Raw genomic sequence first — 13,826 nt, forward strand, 5'->3', positions numbered from 1 at the left:
TGGCCTTTACTGAATAAGAATCTGCATGTAGATTATATTAATTAGGTTTAGGTTCTCCCACTTGAAAGAGAAATTTCAAAATATCAGAGGCTTGGGCATGATGGAAGTGTCTTGCTCTCTCGTGTTGAAGGAGTCTAGAGTTGACAGCCAGGGGTGTATGGCAGCAATGTGGTGGAGAAGAAGGAGGTTTTTATCTTTCTGCTCCGTCATTCTAACACACGGCTGCCACACTTAAGGTCAGTTCCGTGATTCAAGGTGGTTGTCGGATTTTCATTGATCACATTCTCTGGCAGAGAAAAAAAACAGGGAGAGTGGGTGGGAGCAGGAGGGTACAGAAGAAAGCCCCTTCCAGTGAAATCTTTTCTGCTTATATATAACAGTTCTACTTATTTCTGCTTTCATTGGCTATCCTTAGCTGCAAGGAAAGCCGGGAAATGTAGTCTTTTATTCTACCAGCGTGTCGAGTTAATCCAGATTCTACTAGTCAGGAATGAAGGGAGAATGAATACTTGTACGGTCAATTAGCAGGGTCTGATGCAAAAATCAAGATCAGATATTATCAGTCTCTGCACAGAAACCCATTATAAATGTGCACGTCTTTTACAGAGCTCCCACCACGAAACAAATCAGAGTTTATTCTGCACTTCTGCTGAAGTCATACGACTGTATTTTCCTTGGATTGAATGGGATCTCCACATAATATGATGCACTTGGCAGTTTAACAACTAATGGTTGTGGATGGAGTCCAAGACAATTACGCCGTACAGTTCTGTTGTGTGGTTCTGCTGAACTACAGCAGAGCTCTGTTGACGTCATTAATCTCAGGGCACAAGTGTGCACAAAGTTGTATATTAATGCATAGAGTATGACCTGAGAGCACTGTATATTACTTTTTCTGATTTTATTTGTGAGACTTTAAATTGCTCAGAGAACCACTTACTATTGCTAGACCACCTTGCTTGGAATCAAAAAAGTTACCGAGGAATTTATTCCAGAGTATGTATTTTCAGTTTAAGGAGTGTCTGTTAGCTTTTCTGAACCAGGTTTCACAAGGCAGCTAAGCCCTACAGAAAATGATGTGAGAGACTATTTTCTCAATTCTCCCAAGGATGATATAGAGCTAACCCCATTTTCAGTGCGTAGGAGAGTCAATCCATTGAGTACAATGGATACTTGATAGTGTTTAGGCTTAATTCTCTTGGGGCACCCCTGTTGAAAGAGCTGCACAGTTTCCCTGATTGAGGCACATCATTGACCATTATGTAACCATTGACCCTTAACAAAGGCAAACACAGATACACATCAGGAAATGGTTTTCTTATTTCCCATGGTGTGTGATATGGCATCTAATGACTTGTATCACCCCCTTACACATCACAGTCAACATAAGATTTCCTTTGTGAAACTCATGTGATGCCCTCAGAAAACAGTCTGTTTCATTTTGCCATGTTGTCTTTTGTGTATTGTGGAACGCTGCAAAAGCTTCTTAGCAATTATTATAATTGTGCTCATTATAGCTGCTCCGTTAAAAACTGAGATGAATTCTCAAAGGTCGTCTTTGTTAATTGTTTGCAGTGATCTACTGCAGTTACTACAGTTTATTGTAATGAAATTGATAAAGCCATAAGAAATCAATTTTTAAATTATTGTTTTTATTCTATATCACTTCTTCTTTTTTTTTTTTTTAAATAGAAAATAGCCACAGAGAGAACTGGATGTAATTCTTGTGTCTTTCCTGTTTTAGAGCTGAGACGTTTCCTTCCAAATTTGCTAATATTTGCTTCAGAATTAGTGCCTAAACTCAGACTCAATCTTTGAAGTTTCTTTTAGTTCCTGAAATAATTATGGGAATTTCTGCATTTCCTCCCTTTCTGGGGGTTCCATCCCAGGTGGGTTTGTGCTCTCTAGATTTGCCTACAACATCTAAACAAAATTGGATCTTTTGGATAGTATTTCTCTAAGTGGACTACCAGCATCAGTGGACTAGAAGCACCCCAGGGTGTTCACGATAGATGCAGACTCCTGGGCCTGCTGTGAACTTCTAGGTGGAGCCTCAGAACCTGCCTTGTCTACAGGCTCCTCAAGGAGCTTCATACACACCAAAGTCAGAGGAGCCTTTTTCTAAGGTCTTGTATTTACTGCTCTCTGAACACCAAGTGTGAAGAGACTTTAATTCTTTGATAACCCTGTAAATAATCCCCATCTTCATTTGGACAAAATTTCATGGTGTAGACTAGTCCCTTTACAATGATACCTTGAAGCCCATATGGGACTTAATGAGATACTAACTTAATATCATAGGCTTTTACCTTTCAAATGACTGGTTGTGATCATATTACTCAGGACACTTTGGGTTGTAGTACCAAAGCCCCATGCAAAGTTAATAAAGCTGAAATGGAATTTATTGGCTTGTGTATATTAAAAAAAGAAGTGCTCAGTAGGATCCAGGCAGTCAGAGGATGTGATTGGGAATTTTGTCGCTCTCCATCTCTGGGCTCTGCTTTCTTCCCACGAGCAGCTCCAGGCTCATGTTCTAATTACTGCATTACCCTTAGTCCCAGCAAAAGTGCCAGTCTGAATATCCATGGCCCAGCTTGGGTCATATCACCATCCCTGAACCAATCCCTGTTTCTCTTCAGCCACGTCTGGGTTGGGTGCCTGGCCTGGAAACTAACACAGGGACTGGGAGTTGGGAAGGATGATTCCTCAAAGAAAAGCCTGAGAGCTATTAGAGAAAATGTGGGGGAGGATGCTGAGTAGGCAAAACCAGGAGAATTATGTTGTGTCTTTATAGTGCCCATGTTCAAAGCTGATTTGGTCCTTAAGTAAAGTGCCTCTCTAGTTACATTTTGTATATTTCAGCCAAAAATAGTGATAATGGTAACTAACACTGATGGAGTGACTATTATGTGCCAGAACTCTTTTTATTACTTTCTATATATTGACTCATTTAATCCCCTCAACAACCTACAAAACAGAGTCCATTATTAGTCCCATTATAGATGAGAAAACCAGGCACATGAAGTATCTTGCTCAATGTAACAGAAATGGTGGAGTGAATATTTCAACTTTTAACTCTTTAAGTCCATCCTTTTATCCACATTGCTATAAGTCTTCAATTAAGGTGGAAGTAGTTAGTGTTTAATTTGGTGCGATTTTTTTTTCCTTAAGTTATTCAATAAACATTTACTAAACACCTACTTTATGACAGGACTGGAAATTCAAGGATGAAAAAATGGTCCTTTGCCTGAAGGACAACTCACGATAACACAGCCTTGCCCTAAATAGTTATAAGTAAAGCTAATCAATTTTATAATAAAGTTACAAAATTCATAAGTAAATTTACTTATGAAGTTTGATGTGATAGTGAGGGACAGTGATTAAGCCCAGGAGGACAATCAGAGGAGGACACTCCTGCCAAGGAGACAGCCTGTGCCAAGGCATGATGGCTGAGAGCATGGAGCATGTTCTGGAAACTATTACATAGTTTAGTTTTAAGATTAAAAAGTGCTGAGGAAAGAGTGATACAAGATGAATCTGGACAAGTTACAGCCAGGTCATGAAGGAATTGAACACCATGACAAGGATTTTGCAAGATTTTCCAACTTTTTATTTTCCCAATAGAACACTTGGGTCAAATAGTCTTAGGCAAAAATCCAATAAATAAAAGAGATATAGGTTTTTTTTTTTTCTTTTTTTTTTTTTTTTTCAAGGGGTGGGAGGCTGTAGGTCCTGGCCCCTTTCCCCAACCGCTGCTAGAGCCAGGATGGGAGCCAGAAGTTAACCAGCCAAGTGACATGATGGGATTTGCCTTCTAGAAAGATCCATTTTAAGCCCTGCTTGACTGAGTTTCTATTTCTGTCTTACTGAATTCCTGTAGATGAAGCTTATCACCAGGCTCAATCTCTCTTTGAAGACTAAGGAAGTGGCCTTCTCCCAGGAGCCTCTGGTAGAGTGCTTTGCCCATAGTTAATGGGCTCATTGAATGCTGAAATTGGACCAAAAGAAAAAAAACATCTTTTCATCTTGGGTTGTTTGGAAAAGTCAGGTGACACAGTGCTCTAAGCACATTTGGTTCCTCCCTCCCAAAGGGAGGCAGTTCAGTGGAGGGATTAGTAACATAGCACATAATGGTATTGTTAATAGTAATAACAACAGAAACAGCCATGGTCAAAATAAAAGTTGGTAACATTGATTGAGTGCTTATTATGTGCCAAGCACTGTTCTTGGTACTTAATACAACATATATGAACTCGTTTAATCCTCAAAACATCTCCCATGGGGAGCACTGCTGTTGTATCCATTTTGCAAATGAGGAATTGAAAGCACAAGGAGCCTAAGTTATTCGCCCAAGCCCCACAGACAGTAAATGGCAGAGTTGGAATTCGAGTCCAGCCCATCAGGGTGTGCCCACCCTCCCACAGCCCTGTTATAAGAATGAGAGATGAGGGGCATCGCTGAGTGTGGCCTTCAGCTTCAGATACAGCTGGATTCACACCCCACTCCTCTCCTTACTAACCGTGACCTTGGGCAAATTTTAAAACTTTTCTGAGTCTCATTTTTCTTATCTGTTAGATGGGAATACAAACATCGCAAATTTGTTTTGAGACTAAAATTATATAATATCTAATGCCTGGCACGTAACAGTTCCTCAATAAACAATTTTAATTGTTAGTCCTGGTAAGAGACAGTGAATGCCTAAATGGGGCAGGTGATCAGAATGAAAAGAGGATTTTACAGTGTGAGTTGATCTTCAGTGGTTGTATATGGGGATGGTAGCCTGTGCTCTGAACTACGTGCCATACGTGGGTTAGTTACTTGTTAATACATGTAAACAGTTGGACTCAGCCCTGACTTCACCACCTCAGTTACAAAGTTGTTAGTCCTACTCTGTGCAATATGTAGCTGTCCAAATGACTTAATGTAGATCAGGATCCAGGAGACAAAGTGGGACTAGATTCCAGAAGCTGAAGACTGAAATTACAATAATTCATTAATTCATTCATTTAAGAATGGATGAATATGCTGTGCTCTGGGGTGATAGCAGTGAAGAAGACAGACCTTATCTTCTGGAATCTTACGTTCCAGCATGCTGGAAAGACGTTTAACAAACAGTTGGACAGTTACTTAATCAGAGTTCTTTTTAATTTTCAAAGAGTATACAGAGAGTATTAAGAGAGAATTTAAGAAGGAAACTGACCTATCTGTGTGGCCAGTATGTTCCCTCATAAAGTGAGAACTACGTGAGAGCCATAGGATGGGTAGATGTTGGTTGTGTTGGTTACGTTGGTAGGGCTGGGAGAGCGGCATTCCCAGCTGTGGGAGCTTGACCCTCAAGTGGGTTGAGCAAAGCCTTGGAATGCCCACCCCAGGCTCTTCTGCCACAGAGACCCTTCCGGACACCTCTTTGGGACTTTTCCTTTGGAGCTGTTCAGGTGGATGTCTTTAGCAGACACACCAGTATGATAAAGCACATGATGAGAACTTTTAATGGAGATAAGATAAACAAATGTGTTTTGGTCTCCATAGTACTCTCCACCTTTGGGGCTATTTTCAGGGCTTTACCTCTGTGTGTTGTACAGGATGTAGAACTTGGAAAGCTTCTGGAGTTCTAAAATTGAATGAGCTGAGCTGCCCATTCCATGCACACTTCAGCATTTCTTCTCACCGTCCATACAGATTATGTCCCTTTGGTGGCTTATGTGTGTCTAGGTCTCTGCACATGTGCACGCGTGGTCAGTGTATGGCCTGGATGTGTAAGGCTTGTCATATGTGTGTGCACACGTGTTAGAGAGATTGCTTAAGAGCAAAAAATGGACTTGTGGACTACTGTCTCTACCCCCTAAACTAAAGAAGGTGAGCACTTAGGTTCACTGGGTTTTAAAAATATCTTTCCATCATGTTGGTTTGTATTCAATAGTGCCTTTCATTTGTGTACCTCAAAGCATTCGATCAAAGCTATAATTAATTCTCGTTTCCCCTAGTGGAGTTGAGATGCATGTGGGTGAGGACATTGGCACACAGAGCTTGGGGGCCTGGAAGCGTTGAGCAGGCTGTTCAGATTCAGATTTGCAACGAAGTTCCACAGTAGTGGACTGTGGGGTCTCCTTTTGTGGATCTGTCCCCTCCTTTGCACTGACAGCACGTCTTCTCCATCTCACGTTTATGTCTCTCTTTTGACCTGACTAGGTTCTCTCTTGTTGAGCTCTTTTGAGTCTTGTCTTCCTTATCAATATATTGGCTTTCTTCTGAATGACTTGAAGCTCACCTTTTGTTTTCCCTTTATGAAATGTCCTCTGTTTCTCATTTAAAGCCTTCTGACTTTAATGAGCCGGGCACAGGAACTGTGCATTGTGCATCTTTGTACCTCCTGCAGAGCCTGCTAACCTAGAACCTGGCACATAGTAGATGCTACGCAAAATGATAATATACTTGTAAAAACAAGAGACCAGAGAAAACGTAAAGAGTAGAAAGCCAGATAAAGGAGAAACAAATCCAAATTACAAGTCACAGGGAACTCCATAGTTATTTTTCTTGGTAACCAAAGCCAAAAGAGGAGACATTATCAATTGCACTGTTAATACCATCAGAAAAGAAGACTCATTCCAATTCCTGTGGGCTGTTGCCTGAATTGCAGGTCTAGATTCTTGAGGCTATAAGCCACTTCATTTATGGTGGAGTTTAGCCAAATGAATGACAACACTACTAGGGTTAAAACCAATTTGCTTCTGGGTCACTTGAGCACAGCTCTTTTTTTTAATTTATGATTTTCTTGGGAGTCATACATCGGTGCAGGCTTGGGTATGAGAAAGATGCACGTCAGACTTGTGTTATCTGCTGCTCTGAGGGACACCACTTCCTGGTAAGAGAGAGCGGTTAGCCTAATGGTAAAGAAGACACTGCGGATTGTCACTCCCTTCAGGATGTATCCTGGTTTTGACACTTCATGGCTCTCTTACCCTGGGCATGTTGCTTAACCTTCCCTTATTCCACATGTATAAATGTGGATAATATCACTTCTCTCATAAAGTTAGTGTGAGACATAAATAGAGTTATTTAGAAGCATTTGAAAACAATATGTGGAACACAGTGTTCAGTGCATTTTATTGTTACCATCATGGTGTCTCTTGCAGACATTTTTCACTTTTCTCTCCATGGTGCCTGTGACCCCGGTAGGAGACAACATGCCATATCCCCTCTAGCTACAGAGCCTTGGCAGTCACTGTTTCTCTACCAGGAAAACGGTTCCCTCCTCAACCACACCACATCTCACTTTTTTGTTTTCTCTCCCAACTACGTAACTCCTACAAGGCCTTTAGAATTCAGCTCAAACTTGGATTTCTAACGGCTGTCTCCCCTGAGGCCCCCAATTAGATTACCCATCCATACCTCTCATGTTAGTAATTTTGCATGCATCTGTGTTATTCTTTGATTTCCGTCTGTGTTCCCCACTAGACGATAGTAAGTTTGAATCTGTTATGCCCACTGTTGTATTATTACATTATTAGCATTTGGCATTATGCCTAGTAGGCACTTAAATATCTGTTGAATGAATTCATTTAGCTTAGGGTTGATGTATACAACACATTCAGGTGCTGTCTGCAGAATGTCATGGTAAAATCCCGAGTTCTGTCAATGCTGCAGTAAAGAGATGTGGGCTTCGGCAACTCATTAAACAGACACGGTGGGTCTGTTTCTTTAGACTTGTAAAAATATAGTTGGCAGGTACATAACATCACCTTGAGATAATTTTAGAGGATCCAGACGTGCTTAATTATCTTTTAATTTGTAATGCATTTTAACATTTAATAAACTGTGATTTGAAAAAACAAACTTCAAACTGTCTGTTATATACCAACTTTGGATGCACTGGGAAATGGCGGCCTCTTAGTTTGTACTGCTAGTTAGTCCATTCATGTGCAAATGTCATTCAAGATGAAGATTCCACTGAAATTTCAAGGCATGCTCTTTAAAAGTAACTGTTACCATTTGCAATTACTTATCTTAGGAAATGTAGATTTTCTCTCTCCTTTGGAACCAAAACAAAACCAAAAATTAATAAGATATTGAAGCTGAAGTGTAACTTTAAATTTCTTTGGAAAATTCTAATTTTGTATTCACTAAAACACCCTGTTTGTCGTCATTGATTAACTTTATAACTAGATATTACATAGGTAAACAGTAAAATAAATGTGGACTGATTTAAAAAGTCTAGTTTTTACTGATGCTATATATTGGCATCCTGAATAAAATGTGTAATGGAGGAATGGATTTCACTACTACAAATTGTTTTAAAAAGTTTTTTTAAATCCCATCCTAGAAAATGTCAACAATCTCTTCCGCTTCTAACAGTCTATGATTTTTTACCAATAAATTATCTTCAACTTTTTGTCACATTCAGTCAAGAGTGAAGGTGAGAATGACAGAGAGGTTGACACAAACACTTGCCTAGTGCCAGCAACTGCTATGGAAGGCAGGACAGGTGAGCAGGGGCAGAACGGTTCTAGCCAGTGCCCCTACATCTAGGAGGTGGTGGCATTTATGAGTCTATACACCTCTCACTTCCCTCTAGAGTTTAAAACTGACCAGTCTGTCGGATTGTTATAGGAATTACACAGTTTTATTTCTGTTCGATGGATTGAGAGCTAAAGGTTGGGCGAACTCTTTGTTATAGAGCACTTTAATATTAAATGTCTTATTAATTCCATTTTTAAATCCTAGCACATTGTAGGTGCTTAAAGTGTGTTCCCCTCTGTAATAAATATGCAACTTAAATCTCTCCTTTATCTCCTGAAATCATTCATAAGCAAATATTATTGTGTGCTAACAAGCTCCTTTAATTGGAGGACCAAACGCAGGTTTCTCTTCAGCCTCAGCTTAAGATGCTCCTAAACTCTTCTTTCGTGATCAGAGCTTTGGTTTTATCACCGTGGGTAATTGCTCTTCCTCTGTCTAGGAGTTTTCAGTATAGAATTAAAAGCACTGGCTTTGGAGTCAGACGAATCTGGCTTTGAATCTTAGCTCTAACGTTTAAAATATATTCTGAATAAACTCTCTGAAACATTTTCTCATTGTAAAATGGAATCATTAAAAACATCTACTTCGTAGAACTGTTTTGAGTATTAAATGAGATAATTCACACGCAACCTCTGGTACATAGTGAACGTTACGTAAGGTTGGCCCTGGCTGTGTGTCATGACCACAGTCGTGATGATCACATCGTCATCAGAGGTAGTCAGTGGCTTAAGAGCATCACCTGGCATCATCCATTTCCTTGCATTTGAAAACCACCATCTCTTCACATGGTTTGTCATCCTCCAGGAGGCCAGTCCTGGTTTCTCACATGGGAGTGTTCTCTGCGAGCAATCAGAGAGGGCCGCCCCAACGCACGAGCGCTTTTCAGGCCTCTCCTGCATCACATTTGCTAACGTCCCATCGGCCAAAGCAGGTCACGTGGCCAAGCCCAGAGACAAGGAGAGGAGATGGACTCCACCTCTTCATGAGGGAGCCTGCCAAATACCATGGCCATTTTTTTTTTTTTTTTTTTTTGGTCTAGCACAAATACTAAGCAATAGATAGATTCCTATGATCTTGAAAAAAAAAATCTTCATTATGTCAATAATAAAGCTGTGCTTAAATAAGCACTTAATCATTCCTAAGCCCTGAGAGGTGACTTAGAGAGGTATTCTTTTTCAGATTCATGGGTGGGAAATAACTGACAAAGTAACTACAAAATAACTGACTGAGAGTTTAAATGCCATATCTGAGGTTACGTAAGGAATCAGCTTGCACTCAATTTTGAATCTTCTGATTGAAGTGACGGTTCTTCCTAGAGTACTGGACGTGGCTTATTAAAATTACTCCGTTTTTTTGTTTTTGTTTTGCTGAGGAAGATTCACCCTAAGCTGACATCTGCTGCCAGTCTTCCTCTTTTTTGTATGTGAGCCGCCACCACAGCATGGCCACTGACAGACAAGTGGCCTAGGTCCGTGGCCGGGAACTGAACCCATGCCACTGAAGCAGAGTGTGCCGAACTTAATCACTAGGCCACCAGGGCTGGCCCAAAATTGCTCCATTTTTAAATTTGTGACAATTTGGTACCATTACTTTGTTTTTCATTACAACACAGTGGTCATTTATTTCCCTGTGAGCTTCATCCCTATGCTTAATTCTTAAGATATTCAGGATAGGGCTAGTCCCGGTGGCCTAGTGGTTAAGTTCGGTGCACTCTGCTTTGGCGGCCTGAGTTCAGTTCCCGGGCATGGACCTACACCACTCGTCTGTCAGTGGCCATGCTGTGCCTGCGGCTCATGTACAGGAAAAAAAAAGAAGATTGATAGTGGATGTTAGCTCAGGGCAAATCTTTCTCAGCAAAAAAAAAAAAAAAAGACATAATAATCCATTTACAAAATAGAGGATATCCTTCTCATAACTTTGTAATCTAATTCTAGCCTCAGTTGTTGTCATTTTTGGAAAGCATTGTAACCCATCTCATTCAATGAGCCGTATTGTGAGAGGCTGGACTGCTTGTGGAAAGGTTAAGTGAGTTCTTGTAGTCATAGCAAGTGCCTCCCTTTCAATTTCACCAAATAACTTGCTGCTATCATTGCCCTAGGCTAAAAATATAGATAAACAGTAGCCCTGAAGGCCTGATAAATTGCATGCTCACTTACAATGTCATATGAGATCAAGATCAAGGTTCTAGATTAGAGCTACATAACCATGACCCACCGTGGTTCCTTAATTGTGTTTGGAAATAGTGTAATTTAAACCTAAAATTCAAGTTACTTACATTCCCTACCCTTGTTATTTATTTATTTTCTGGTTGAGAAGATTAATAATAATGTTTATTTGTATTACACATTATAACTTTCACATACTTCATTTAATTACCACAAAAGACTGGGACATATAATAATACAACTATAAAATCTGTGTCTCATTATAGATGAGAAAACTTAGACTCCAAAAGGTGGGTTACGTTCTTGAGGTCACGCAGCCAGAAAGGAGTGGAGCCAAACTGAACATGCACCCTGCCTGCCCCCCTCATTTTTCTGACTCAATGCGTATGCTTTCTTCACTGTCACATTGCCTCAGTTTACCTTCGCAGAGTGATGGAGAATGCGCTGACTTCATTCTGATCTCCAATACTATTGATTTTGGATTTAATTATATACTGAGTTACACTGTTATTTAACTGTTTCATAAGTTCTTATTTTTTTAATGATTTGGTAAGCTTTTTTTAGGCAGTTTTTTCCCCTCTAATTCTCCCACATCACGCACCATCCTGTTAAGAACCCAGGGGGCAGGCAGCACATCCGTGTAGAACCAGCCCGACTTCTCCTGAAGCGCGAGGGAAGCTGAGCCTGTGAGGCTGCCCTGGGGAAGTGATGGGTGTTCTGTTGCCTCATTGGAGCTGCCTCTTTAGTCCAAGGGGCTGTTGACCCAGGCTGCCCCCAGAAACGCTCAGGTTTGTTTTCTCCCCTTCTATTTAGGCTTCTCTAAAGTATATCCACTCACATCCTACATTCATCCACAATTATTTGGCCCCACAGGGTGAGTTTAAAATAGCTAATATGCACCATAGTAAGACATTTGAGTCACGCTGCAGGGACCCTTCAACAAGTTGACGGTCAGTCTCTCCTTAGGCCTGCGGTGAAGGCGTGGGCAGTTTCCCATAGCTACAGGGGAGAGTTCACTGGTCAGCAGTATGCCATCCCCTCCCTCAGACACCACCCCAGCCCCTCTCTGCTCTCCCCTCACTGTGAGGGCCACGAGCTTCACCTCAGCGCAGCATCTCAATCGTACCTTCTATTTTTGGATTACCTAGTCTTCGACGTAGTTAAGCCATGCAATGTGTTACGTGCTTAGTTCTCCTAAGTTTGCAAATCTCCATTGCTTTTTACTAGAACTTTTTTTGTGTGTGGTCAGGAAATGTCAGCATTTCACCACTCTCCTCACCTTATTTTTACCAGTTCCTCTTAAACATCACTGATGCTGCTGTCAGCCATTGGGCCCTTTGTAGGCATTCATTCTTTCATTCACATTTTTTCACAGGCACTTGCTTGGTGCTGGGGATGTTATAGAGAGCAAAAGCAGGCAGGATCCCTGTGTTTATAGTTGTTATGAACCAACAGGGAAGAGAGACTTTAATCAAGTGATTAGACAAATAAATGTGGATTGCAATTCTGGTAAGTGCTACAAGGGAGGAGACACGTAATGATCCGTGGAGTTAGTACCAGGTCAGGCAGATCAGAGAGCTTTGCTGGGGAAAAGACTCTGGAACTGAGATCTGAAGGCAGAAGAGAGTTTACAGTCCATGGAGAAGAGAGCCAAGTAAAAGGGCAATTCTGACACAGCATGACCCATACCTCTATATCAGTACCAAGAAATATGGCATATGTGAAGTGTAGGGAGTGGACAAGATATAGTGGGGGGATTTGACATTGCCTGAAAGAATTAGGGAAGACATCCCTGAGGAGTGTCAGTTAGACCCAGTCAGGAGTGATGAGTAGAGATTGTGTGAAGAAGAAAAAGGGAAGGAAGACAAACATGAGAGACTGCAGAAGGGAGTATGTATAGAGACACTAGAAGGAGGCCACGTAGCTGGAGAGGACCACGGCCCAGACAGGGACACACTGTGAGTTGTCCTTCAGATCATGGTAATGTAACATCTTACACTCAGGGATTCTTACTGCTGTATCTGAAACAATCTTCCCGGAACAGAAATTTTTTCCGCCAGTCTCAAATATAAAATACTGTTTTGCAGTCCCACTGATGTGTACTTATCAAAATGAAATTATGAGAGAACACATGCATCTCCACCAGTGATGGCAGGGCCTCTAAAAATGGCCCAAGTTGGTGGACTCCAGATGGAAACTCAGAATGAATGCAACCTGAATTAGGAAACTTACTCTGTAGGAGACCTATCTCTTTTCACATCCATGGCACTACCTACCGCATTTCCCCTTTCTTTTCATGTTTAGTTCCCCAAAGGTGAGATGGATAGTCCTGCTTTGTGAACTTCTTCAGATCTAGGGAACTTACCCTTACTTTCCCATCTGACTTTCATCATCTTCAGTCAGCTACTTCAATAAAGTAGGCTTCAAAGAAAATGAACCTAACAAATTTTAAATCTAAGAGTCTGTATTTTTTTCTTTTCACTTTCCTCAGTCTTTTCTATACCAGAGGTGATCAGTGATAGGTACTCAATGGACATAGTTCCCTGAGGCCTAGAGTGAATTTTATCTCAATAATCTGTCTGCCTTGATCTCTTCCAGGTGAAGGGATGAGGTGTATCTTTTTTTTCAACAGCTTATTTTCAACAGCGTGTTATGCCTGTTTGCCGTACAAACAGAAGACCCCCTTGGACTGCCAATGTGTTGCCTTGTAAATTTTTTCTTCGTAATCAAGAAAGAAAGTCAAGTCATATAATAATTATGCTTGATTATCAACATAGAAGAAAAAACTTAAGAAAGAACTTAATATATAGTTGACATAGATGGCGATGAAAAACAGAATCCTACTAAAGGCATTGGATTTTCATCACAGAATGTTTATTGTTCCAATATAGGATGAAGAGGAAGAAATCAAACAAGAAATTAACATGTTGAAGAAATATTCTCATCACCGGAATATTGCTACATACTATGGTGCTTTTATCAAAAAGAACCCACCAGGCATGGATGACCAACTTTGGGTATGTAGTGCTGTCCGAATTTGCTTTTTTTACGTAAAGAACAACCAGGACCAAATGGCACTTTTTTCCATCCTCATGACTAAGTTTAAGTAACTCCTTCTTTGAAACCCTTCAATCCATGATTTCT

The 13,826-nt window shown here is 40.7% G+C and overlaps 1 protein-coding gene across 2 annotated transcripts in view; it reads left to right on the top strand.

Moving 5' to 3' along the window:
* The window catches only part of TNIK (TRAF2 and NCK interacting kinase), a 391,580-nt gene that overhangs the window by 223,364 nt on the left and 154,390 nt on the right, over positions 1 to 13,826 (top strand). For both annotated transcript variants that reach the window (XM_058556353.1, XM_058556354.1), the window contains exon 4: positions 13,574 to 13,699. In XM_058556353.1, the coding sequence (XP_058412336.1) occupies positions 13,574 to 13,699 (126 nt within the window). The remainder of the gene's footprint in view (positions 1 to 13,573; positions 13,700 to 13,826) is intronic.

This window comes from Diceros bicornis, chromosome 15 (assembly GCF_020826845.1).
Source record: "Diceros bicornis minor isolate mBicDic1 chromosome 15, mDicBic1.mat.cur, whole genome shotgun sequence".
NCBI classification, from domain to species: domain Eukaryota; kingdom Metazoa; phylum Chordata; class Mammalia; order Perissodactyla; family Rhinocerotidae; genus Diceros; species Diceros bicornis.